The sequence below is a fragment of the Anopheles ziemanni genome, chromosome 2 (genome assembly GCF_943734765.1).
Source record: "Anopheles ziemanni chromosome 2, idAnoZiCoDA_A2_x.2, whole genome shotgun sequence".
NCBI classification, from domain to species: domain Eukaryota; kingdom Metazoa; phylum Arthropoda; class Insecta; order Diptera; family Culicidae; genus Anopheles; species Anopheles ziemanni.
In genome coordinates this window covers 90,804,200-90,815,902 of record NC_080705.1, presented here as the reverse complement: position 1 = coordinate 90,815,902, position 11,703 = coordinate 90,804,200, and the positions used below count along the sequence as shown (strand labels likewise).

Here is an 11,703-nt window from a genome sequence, read left to right as displayed (position 1 = left end):
CCATTGTCCTTTACAACAATAAACATTTCAAATTCCTTTCCTTACACAAGACCCTTCACACGGAACAAATACTAAAATACAACTTTACGACAAACGTACAAAATACGTTTTAAAAACTAAATGCGGAACTAACAATGATACATGCAGCAGACGAAACATGCAGGTTAAAAAACCATTTTTTCGATTGCCACCAACTGAACGTCCGCATTGCGTGGCGTTTAACATTTATCTATGGAACGTGCTCTCAAGCGCTTGTGGCAGTTCAGATCCATCCAAAACATTTCGCTAGTTCAAAAATTGTCAAAGCTGCTAAATTGTATCGTGTGTATATAAGCCAACTCGTGGTGCTCAATGTAGCAGTCAGTTCTTTAGTCAGTCAACGGGCAATACACAACTGGACAACATTCAAACCGAAACATGAGGACATCGATTGTATTCATCCTGCTCATCGGCTGCATCGCCATGGCGCTTTGCAGTAGGTTAACGTCGATTTGGATTGATCGTGTGAAGCTAGATTGATATGGTTTCTTCTCCTTCTCCCTTATCAGGACCTCAGCCCAGAAAGTATCCTGAGACCCGCAACCATTGCTACTTGGACACCTACTGGGATTATCCGCTGAAGCGGGTAGATCCTGTGCGTTATTATATGTATAACTACAACTACCCAGAACAACATGACGGTCATCCGTACTTTGGATACCCATACGGGGACTGCAGCAGCTGCCGATTGTACCAAACCGAGGAGGTTGGAGTGGTCAAGCCGGACTGTCCGTGCAAGAAGCTGAGTGTTGAATACTGAAAGATGAAACTGAAATACATGATGTAGGCAATGGTCGGAATCATAAACATTTCGTATCCCTTTAGTCTAAGCACTTGACAAGAAAACTATGAATGCTCAATTTATATTCACACGGGCTGTTTCATTTATTCTCCAAATCAAACACTCGCTATTCATTGGCATTACGGTAGGACTTAACAGTAGGTAACAATAGGCGGCAACGGAGCTGGCGAACCGGAAGCGCTCGAGCTAAACTTGCTGTTTGTTAGTGGGCAGCTGTTTTCAAAAATTCAGCATACTGTTCTTCATTCATCAGTTTGTCCAGCTCGTCCGGCTTTGTAAGCTTCAGCTTGAACAGCCAACCTGTGACAAGAAGAGCATTAGTATAAGAATCGGGCTGTATATATTCGCGCAGATTAGCCAGCTATACCATTTTCATAACAAGATGAGTTCACCAGACCAGGCGTCTCCTCAACAGCTCCGTTTTTGGCTGTCACCTCACCAGACACAGGCGAGTAGATTTCGCTGGCCGCCTTTACGCTCTCCAGTGCACCGCACTCATCCTTCTGTGATAATTTAGTTCCGGGATCGGGCAACTGTGCGAACACCACATCACCTAGTGCTTCCTGCACGAAGACAAACAGACCAAAAACCATTATTTGAATACAGTAAAACACTACGTATTATCCCTAATTGCGGCCCGTTTTCTCCGATAATTACCTGTGCAAAGTTCGAAATGCCAACCGTGCCCACCTCTCCCTCCACTGACACCCATTCATGCTTATCCGTGAACAGACGATCTGAGGATGAAACATACACTCCATTCAGTACAACAGGATCTTGGCGAACGACCCAATCGTTAGCTATGTGGCATGGTGAATCGCGTTTCGGTCAGCAAACGGTTGCTTATCGGTGTGACCCGCGGACATGATGGCAACAGCAGCAGCGCGTTTGGGTTGAGTCTTGTACGGGGAGTTTTTACTGCCTTCCCTGAGCCGAATACCATTTCCTAGATTACAATACCAATCACGCGTTCTTTTGTCAACAGGTCGTGTACGAGTGAGGCTGACGAAATATTTTGACCGGATCGTGTAATCTGTAGCCGACACCATCGACCATGTGGTTTTACTTAATGATCTAGTAGCTACGCATTTTACTCTAACTGAAGGTCATTTCCGTGACCAAGCACATACAACAAATAGAGATAAGTCAACTTTCTGTACAGAAAACTAATTTCTAACACGTTGCTTCTGAATGAAACAATATTACTTTAAACCATAAATAACGGTGAATTTGAAATGTACCATGCTCTTCGACACCGTGTCATCCGTTTGTTTTGAATCTACTTGTGGGGGGGAGGAATGGGGGAGGCCCCGCACTTCCCGCGCGCACGTTGCATGGATGCCTTTGTACAGTTTTTCAATATTTCTCAGTTCTGCAAGTATCGTTTACGAAGATCATTGATTTACCTTTCAATGCCACACTGCTGGCACTAAAGAGACGGCACTTGAACGCATTTACCGGTGCGGTCGAGGCAACAAATTTGGCTAACTGCACTGTCGCACGAAAGTGACATAACACCATCTTGCCGAAAAGACAGATTTTACTCTACCGAACCGAACGGAACAAACCCGGGAAGCGCACTGGCGCACCGCTGTGAAGAATGGCAGTGTTTGACCCGCCGGGCTTCTCGAGTCGCTTCTGGATTGTTTGTCGATGAACGGATCCGATTAGCGCGTGGACGAATTGACCCCGGTGCTTGCGGCTTATCAGCGTTTTACGCAAAGTTTCCGTACTCTAGTGATGATGGTTTTCACTCACGAATGGCCTCCGGACGGTGACCGTTTATAGAAACTTGCGGTATGTGTTGCTGTGATTATTTTCTTGCTGGCTAGACCATTTTGCGATCTTATCAAACGACGAAAGTGTTCGGGCACAACAGCTGGTTCTGGACTGTTGTCAAAACACTCGACACCGGCTAATGCAGGGTTCGGCAAACTCAACTTCATCACTCCATTTTAACAGATTTTCGATCAAATAGTTGAATAGCAGAATACCTCGTTTGTTGCACAATAATAGAGAGAAATTCCATTTAAACCCATGTAGGATTGTTTGTGCTCTCATAGTGCATTCTTTTTTTTGCAATTTCGTGCTTTATATCGACCGCTTTGCCGACCGCTGTACTAAACCAACGAGTGTATATCGTAGCAGGTCGATGAAGATAGCTATTTTGAGAGCTGCCAAAAATGTTTGTTGATAAATATTCCGTCGTGAATATGTTTTGAAAAAACCGAGTTACTAAAAACGTGTGTAATCTCGCATTTGTATAGAATTAACAAGAATGGATGAAGAAGTTATTTGGTTGTTCAGATTCTACAAGTATGGCGGTTGTTTATGAGTTGCTAGTGTTACGCAAGACTTCGGTCAGTACTTAAATCTGCTCTTCAGTCGCAACAAAAGGATTTAATCCTTATCGCTAACAAACACAACTCGGTTGATCTCCCGCGACGCGCAAATGCTCAGCATCCTATTCATTGACAGACATTGAACCTTGAACTGAGCACATTGTAGTGCTAACCTTGCGCTCCATTCGGCCCATGTGCTAATAATTTGCCGATAACCCTCTTAGTGAATGTTTATAGTACCGCCTGTGGGAATGGAGTGGTATAATAAGTTCTCTGAAACCAACAGTGTTCTCTAAGCGCGCTGCTTTATTCACGATATATTGTTTAGCCTAACGTCTAAAAATGTGCATGATTTGCTGACGAAGTCACTACCCCAGGACGCACTACTGGAATCGAGAATTCCGGAGTACCGATCGCAGTGGTGGACGGTTTTCGAACGGATTGACTCGAGGCATCGGCGGACTGTAGTTTGGTGTGGGCAGGTCCGTATCGTTGGTCGGAGGTCCCGGGTTGGTAAGATTCAGCCCAGTAGGACGCAGGTTCACCGAATTGAGGCCATGGTTGGTGACGTTGAAGCTGTTGCGGTAGTTGAGCTCCCGTGCTACTTTCGCCGCCGCTGCATCTCGCCGTACGACGGTGTTCATGAAGTTCTTTGGTGGAGGTGGTGGCGGTATCGGCCGGTTGTCTGGCCGTTCCTCAATAGCAGGTTCAATGGGTTGCGAGCTTGCCAGCGGCTCGAGTGTCCGGTTGACGATTACGATAGGCTTTGGTTCGAACGTGCGTTGCTGCTGCTGCTGCTGTTGACTCCACTCGGGTTGGGTGGACACTGGTGACTCAAGCTCCATCGGGCGTTCGCTAATACGCTCCAATGGCCGACGATACTCCGATGGTGCCACTGGTGCTTGCACAAACGTTTGGGCCCTTGGTTGCTGTTGGCTATCGATTGAAGGATGGAAACAGGTAAGGAATCAAATAAATATATACATACTTTGCTTTTCCAAACATACCTCATATTATAAGCATCAATTGGTGCCCGTCGCATTCCATCACCCTCCGGGACGTACCCTCCATTCGAAGCGCCATTTGTCTGCCGAGAAAAGAACGATAGAACATAAGACTTTTGTAACGACGTCTGCCAAAATGATTGATCACCGATAACAAAAGTATTCCCCGCGGAAGAAGGCTTTGATGCTTTATCGGAATCGTTGCGCTATCTTGCATGGTCATATATCGCCGTGGCGAACCGGCCAGCTGCAGCAGCTTACCTTACGACGCATCTGATTGTAATCGTATATCTTGAACGTCTGAGTAAACATGAAGATCGCGAGCGACACATTGACGATCCAGAATATCCATCCTCTGAACGCCATCACCATCATTATGCCGGCAACGTGCACTGCGGTGGCAAGCACCTGTACCGGCGCCAATAGCGACTCTGGTCCTAATGGATACTCATATAAAACGTGCTGCAATGGGGAAAAAGAAGCTAAGTACTAAAGCATATTCTTTTGCAATTGATCTTCAGCAGGCGCCTTACCACCAAGGTGTCATAGTCTATGGCAAACAGAATGCCCAGGGCGAGATCCAGCACACTGATGATCATGGTTATGATTATCCAGATGTACACGAAAATGTTTATATATCTCACATACTTTTGGCGTGCATCTGCAAAATGAGTTGTCGTACATTAAACTATAAACTTGACATTCTCGACTTCGCAAATCGACCCTTACTTGTGAGTAGCGTTAGCGAGCTGATGCCCCAAAACAGATGCATTATAAGATAGACCCACACGAACGCGTGCACATCACCGGCCGGCATTAAGTTCAATGGATTAACGAGCGACATATCTATCTCCGGGATGTTCGCCTGCACGCAAGTACCTGAAAGGTGTGTTGACATACGAAAGCATAGTGAGGATTACCGACATAAGAGGGTTAATTAGTTGTTCAACTGCTATGGTGGCCGTTGGTACTTGAAAACATTTCAAGAACCACTAAGGGAACTGGATTAAACTGCCGCTACAATTGAAGCTTCATTTATCGTACGCCGTATAGATATCGTAAAATTCCAAAAGATATAGTTTCCTGCCACAGTTTTGGCAGAGGACAACTCAAACGTTGCAACACCAACATTCCATCGTCTCGCGTAGGCTTTATGTGGGAAGTGATAAATCTGGCTTTGTCACCACCGTTTTATCATTCCCAGTTTCGGATTAATTGTAAGATTAGTTCTTATCACTGTGGGTACGCTATCGTACTTGGTTAAAAAACGAAAAAAAAAGAAGTAAAACAGGCGACACCCGAATTAGTCAGAAGAGAATTTATGTCAAACTAGGAAGTACACGACGATTTATGTTATGGACGGTACGATCTAAGAAGTTCATCGTGTGCCAGTTGTATTTTTTGTTGTTCGTTTTTTTCGTTCTTCGTATCTACTCATTTAGATAACAGGAGGACAAATTTTCTTGCTTTGGAGCGATTCATCATACCACCCGCAACCAGTCGGTTCTACTCCGATTCGTCAGGCCAATTTCGTGTCGTACATGTGTTACTCACCCCTGAAGTAGACGTTGAAGAACGTTAAAGTCAGTAGCGATCCCATCGTTTCCGTTTGACCGGAAAAGTCGATTTCGCAGTAGTAGGCGACGATACCGGTAATTGCAAAGCCGATCCATATCAGGGATTGAAACTTATGAGGGACAAAGATATTAAATTATGATGTGAAATGGTGTTTCCCCTTGCGACGATCACTGCTATTTTGTAGCGCTAACTTACTATGCTAAACACTCCTGCGAATATGGCGAACGGCCGGAACACACTGTACGTTGGGAATGACATGTTTCCCTTTGACGTGGTGCACTCTTCTTCGAAGCCCTTAAAGGGTTCGTCGGTTTCAAATTAAACTATCACTACTTCGTACTTTGTTCTTGTTCAAACGGACACCTATCACTCGGCGTGTTTCACATCTTCGAACTACGCACCCGAGGTGTTGCTAGAAGAGCGTTTCCTTCGCGCACCGAGAACCGCTGTGATGGCGACTCGTGACCGACACACTTGCCCATCGACTGGTCAAACGGACTGGTGGGTTAATATTTGTTGATCGAAAGCCAGCCACCAGCCAGAAACTCCCTTATCTTTGACGGGGCACCGTGACAGTGTACATCGATACATAAGATAAGGGAACTCAACGCCACGAGAAACGACGAACACGCGGGAGAACCACGGATCCGCAACTCCGCTACTCTGAAAGAGTGGAATTCACTGCGCGCATCGATTATTGATATACCCATTGAAGCGCGCGCGTGGTTCTTCCAGAAATTTATCGATAACGTACGGTGAGTGACTTTTCACACCATGATATCGATGAGGTGTTCCGTTTGCTTGGTGTAAAGAAATAAGAACAACAAGTTTTTTTCATTCAAACAATTGGTTTATCCAGATGGAGTGGGGCCACCTTTAAAGGACAAGTTATAATTTTGTTTCTGAAACTTTGGCGTATTTCTAAAATATTGAATTTCGAGAAAAATTGCGCCAACATAATGGACGCACCGGAAGAAAGTTATCTCAGTTCTGAAGCTTATCTCAGTTCTGATATATTGTAGTAAACCGTAGCAAACGTTATCTTTAAAACAGTATGTAACATGATCTATGAACAGTGCAATTTCGAAACATCATGATCGATCGTTTTTAGTTGCTATCACTGTCATCCTAATCTTAATCGCTAACCGGCTTCATCATTCCTTTGACTCTGTCGCAAACGCGAGGAAAACCCAACCGTTAAATTCAAATGCTTTTACCCCGGCAACTTATGCAATTGTCATACACCGTCTACCGACCCGCAGAAAATATTCAAAACGTGCTCAGAAAATATTCAAAATATTGCCCATCAAGAGTAGAATCGATTTACGGTTGCATAAAAGCATGCATTGTTAATTTGTAGATAAAATTTGGTGTTCCGTTCTGTTCTTAAACAAAATATTTTCTTTTTATTAACGGCCTCCCAATATGGTTAGTCTTACAGACGGAAGAATTATGTTCGTAATTATGATATGTATTTATTATGATCGTCATCGTAAGCTGCGATACTTTCGATGTTTACGGGTTATTTTTTTTTATTTTTGTTTCGATAAGTTTCACTTCACACAACACCCATACATTTTCGTGCTCTTGTAGGCTTCCGGAATACTGGAATGATTCAGCACGAAGCATACATTCACAGGACGTATATATATTTGCAATAATATTAAAAAACTTTGTATGCGCTTCTTCGGTGCAGTGCGATTCAGCTCCGGTCTGTCGTGCACCCGAGTGTCGTCGAGAGTGGAAGGAAATGATAAAATTAAGTACTATTTACAACACAAGCCTCTGTTGGTTTTTTGTGAGTGGTCGCTCACTAGTTTGACTAGTATTTATACTCCGGGCCGCTCCATTCTGTGGAAGGGAAAAAACGGAACTCAAGTGTGAGCATGGGTGAGGAAAAACAACCTGGAGCTTTTTGTGTACTTACTTCCTTCGTCCGTGGTGACACTGGACCGATCGTCCGGGAATCCGGACATCTTGCCCGTCGTCAGTGAATGCTTTTCCTCGGCACCGAACTCCTTCTCCTCCGTCAAGGTGGACGTTAGTCGCTTGTTGGCATTCTTCATCTCGTCGGCAGCGGGGAAGTATGACCACGGTAGCTGGTTGCGCACTTCCGGTGGTGCGTTCACTGAGCTCCGCGGGCTGTTTCCGGGTGGAGGACCGGCAAGGTAGGAGAATGGTGCCGGTTGGCCGGGCAGATACGAGAAGCGCTTGTCGGTGTATGGATCCACCTTTTGCTTCACGTGTAGTGGGACGGCGTTCGGGGGATCCAACTGGTCACTCGGAGGCTGATACGGTGGACTGGCTTCTCGCTCGCCATCATCTCGGGCATCGTTCAACGGCTCGACCGTACGCCGCACGTTTGCCTCGGAGTGGGGTAGGTGTAGTTGATGCGGTGGGGGTATGGCCGGATAGATCCTTTGCTGGTGCTGCTGGTGCGGTGGGGCGTTCGGGAATGGTTGCATCTGTTGTTGTGGTGCTTGGTCGAAATAGCGCGAGGCGTTCGGATGAGGTTCTCCATGATCTTCTGGTGGACTCGTCGCATGCAGCACCTGACGTGGCTGCATCGTCTGGCTGCTGTATGCCGGTGCCGGTTTATTTTCCTTCCATAGTTGCATCGCGAGGCTTAGGACCACCGCCAGGAAGATTACAAACATAAACCAAAACAGCACCCCCTTGCTGAACGCGAGCCACATGAAGAGCGATGGTGCTACCAGGTAGATGTCGTCTATACTTTCAAGTGCTGCGCGTACTAGGGGTGTATTGTTAAATTCTAGAAGCTCAATTACGCCTTCCACATCCTACAAAGGAGAGTAATGATCAACCGGTTGGAATAGCTATAAACGAAACGAGCAACTCCGACTTACCATGACGTTGATGAAATCGATCAAATACACCACAAAGCCGACGACATCGAGCGCCAGCACGAGAAACATGGCCAGAATCCAGGGATAAAATCCCATCACCACACAGCCTCGTCCCAAACACGAGACACACATTGTGCCTGTAATAGAAAGTAATAAAGATAAGTCATGGTACTTCTTCCGCCGAGGTTGTATTTTAAAAACTTACCAAATAGTAAAACGGTCGTTACAGCGAGGGCACCGTGCAGAGCCGCCGCGACAATGGCAAACACGTAGGTCCGTTCCACCGCTGAAGTAACGTCTGGTTCGCCCAAGTTTATCGTTTGGTTTATATTAATCCCCAAGTACCGGAGATTGATCGGGCCACACTCTTTCGCTATACGGGACAAACAAATCGATCAATATTATGGCATTCAAAACTATACGCTAGCAAAACCGGCTACTAGCTCTACTTACATCGGAAGTAGTATAGGTATAGGCCGTATGTTTCTTTGGACTGCGTCATGTCGATTTCGCAGTTGTACGTCACTATTGCAGTCGTTGCTAATCCTGCCATTAGCACCGAGAATACCTGTAGAAATGAAATCAAAAACAGTGTGGACATTAGATTTAACCTAACGAAAATAATTCAGCAATCAGTTATATGTCCGGTGTTTTGCTAAGTCGTATAATTCTACCACGGCTTGAAAGTTCAAAAACCCAAGGTCAGTCAACGTGTTCCGGGGATCTTCCAGTCAACTGATGTCATCGGTTTAGTTGCCTGCGTCAAAGACATACGTGATACAATTCCAACACCCGGTGGGCATGCCTCAATGGAGCTCAGTTTATGCTTTTATTTTTCTCTTCACTGTTGTTTGGCTTAAAGTAAAAAACCGCCAAAACTTGCATTCCAGTAGGACACAACAAGTGAGAGGATAAAAAGTTAATGAAAAAAGTTCGTTGATTGTGGATTTCTTTTTTTAAATTATACTGGAATCATTTACTGAAGCACTAATCATATGTTTTGCATTTTTTTATACTGAAGGAATGCTCTGTAACGAAAACTGTTTTATATAATTAGTGTTACAATTTATCTTCCCCACTTGTCCACCCTGCCCTCCCGCCACTAAATTTAAACTACAGCAGCGGTCCAGTAGCGGCACACTCGTCCCTATCATAAACGTGCACAGATGTGCGCGGATGGTTGCGTTGCGTTGTGTTTTGCGTGATAGTTCAAAAAGAGTGACCCCTCGCGCGGCTGTAAACAACCTGACCACACCCCATCCCGCTACCGGACACCCGGAGCCAGGGGTTGACGGTTTGTAAACCACAAACTTTGGGCCCACCACGTGACGTTGGGCTAATGCGGCCCAACATTTATGATAACTCCTTCGCAGCAGCAGCTAACGAGCACAAGCAATTTTGGTTTTTATTTTCTGTATCTTCTGTCCAATGCACATCTTCCACCATTCCTTGGATAGCGTGTGACTGGCTCGGCATAAAAGAATTTTTATTATGATGTAAAAAGGATTGAGTTTCGTGCGACCTTGGCTGGACCTTGGGGATGGCTTTTGATTGTAATTACATGGTACATTTAGTGGTATATAGATCCTAAACTGAGACATAAGGGAGCGTCTCGTATTCGGTGGGCGGCAAAAGTACGTTTTTACATTTTACCAGATGTTTAATTTGGTTCCCAAATATACATATAACATGCTTGACACATTTTTGTTTGCCGACATTTTTATCAAAAAACGTCATACTCAGAACCCTTCCAGCCTTCGCAACCGTGTGTGTATTTTGAACCGTATGCGTAATTGGAATTTCCGTAGTTTCCATGGCCCAAAACCATTATTCTTGGATCAGATGACTGGTGTAAAAAAACTAATCCTTTTCGGGGGCAAAACCATGTCTTGCGAAAAGTGAAAAAAAAAACCATTAGCTAACATTCTTCGCATCAACCCGGCTTAGCCACCAGCCAAATGCTGCCATCGAGTGCAAAAGAAAAACCAAAAATAAAAACTTACGAAATGTATCTAGATAACATCGAAAACAATGAATGAAAGATTAGACCGGATTGTTGATAAGGCTTAACGGATGGGTCTTTGACAGCAGGCGAAAGCATGAATCATTCCGCTCGGGAACAGGTATCCATATCACTCTGGACAGATCTGGGAAGCCGTATGTGTTTTTTTATCAGCGCTTATTTAAAAGTAATACAGTGAATCATTCACATGCATATGTGAAGCCTGTCGAGCTTAACAGGTCACATCATAAATAATGACAGTTTATCACGTTGTTGAGTTGTTTGCGACGGAACGCGGTGCGGGAAGATGTTGGATGTATAAGTTCAGATCAAATTGCTCAATCATTTACATGATTTGTATCAATCGGAATTGTTCGCATTTAGTAAGTGGTGTTTTATGTTTTACTTTAATTAAAAATATGGCTTAATTCATGTTGAGTATTGCTGATTACACTGATTCAAGTATGGAATGAAATACCCTTAAAATTTCGCTCTTTGTTTCTTCGACCGTGGTTGAATCATCCTATCCATAATCGTTATCACCGGAATGGATAATCAATTGCACCCCTCCATTGGATCATATTTCCACCCCATTGTTGTCCCTAAAAGAGCTCCAAAAAGTTCGTCATCCTGTTAAACGTAAAACACAAACGATACGAAACGATATGATAAGCTCCATCGCGGCGATCACATCCGGGCCAGCAGATTGTCGGTTTTATGGTGGGGTGAAGAAGGGTTGTCATCCCAATTTCTTTTCTGTCCTTGCAGAAATAACGCCATGAATGGTATGGTGGAATTTCCTGCAGCCGCAAGATCGTACTTACCAGCGTAATGGTCCCTATTACGAACACGGTCATCCGTGGACCGAGCCCACACAGCGTACAGTTAAAGCCCATCTTGTGTGGATCCCGGTTGCCCCGGTCGGCTTCGTTTGGTTGTAGGAACTTCGTTCAGAACACTCACACGGCACGATTGTAATAACCTTTTCGTTGTTTAATCAATTTTCGCTATTAAAACATCCACCCTAAATGCGGTTCGATCGTGGTTCGTATTTGTTGATTTCTTTTTC

The 11,703-nt window shown here is 44.7% G+C and overlaps 3 protein-coding genes across 3 annotated transcripts; all 3 read right to left on the bottom strand.

The window, feature by feature from the left end:
* Positions 1-907: 907 nt before the first annotated feature.
* On the bottom strand, positions 908-2,734 carry LOC131292152 (glycine cleavage system H protein, mitochondrial). The gene is made up of 4 exons (XM_058320786.1): positions 2,248-2,734; positions 1,499-1,578; positions 1,209-1,404; positions 908-1,141 (listed from the first exon to the last, which is right to left on the bottom strand). The coding sequence occupies exons 1-4, from the start codon at positions 2,360-2,362 to the stop codon at positions 1,044-1,046; spliced, it is 489 nt and encodes a 162-aa protein (XP_058176769.1). The 5' UTR covers positions 2,363-2,734; the 3' UTR covers positions 908-1,043.
* An 801-nt stretch (positions 2,735-3,535) lies between these two features.
* Positions 3,536-6,023, bottom strand: LOC131281829 (uncharacterized). The gene is made up of 7 exons (XM_058311185.1): positions 5,961-6,023; positions 5,742-5,874; positions 4,917-5,066; positions 4,721-4,848; positions 4,449-4,649; positions 4,191-4,270; positions 3,536-4,119 (listed from the first exon to the last, which is right to left on the bottom strand). Exons 1-7 carry the CDS (start codon positions 6,021-6,023, stop codon positions 3,567-3,569), a joined length of 1,308 nt encoding a protein of 435 aa, XP_058167168.1. The 3' UTR covers positions 3,536-3,566.
* Positions 6,024-7,300: 1,277 nt separating this feature from the next.
* Positions 7,301-11,530, bottom strand: LOC131281748 (uncharacterized). Its single transcript, XM_058311097.1, has 6 exons — positions 11,459-11,530; positions 9,086-9,200; positions 8,838-9,005; positions 8,633-8,769; positions 7,693-8,566; positions 7,301-7,616 (listed from the first exon to the last, which is right to left on the bottom strand). Exons 1-6 carry the CDS (start codon positions 11,528-11,530, stop codon positions 7,588-7,590), a joined length of 1,395 nt encoding a protein of 464 aa, XP_058167080.1. The 3' UTR covers positions 7,301-7,587.
* Positions 11,531-11,703: the final 173 nt, after the last annotated feature.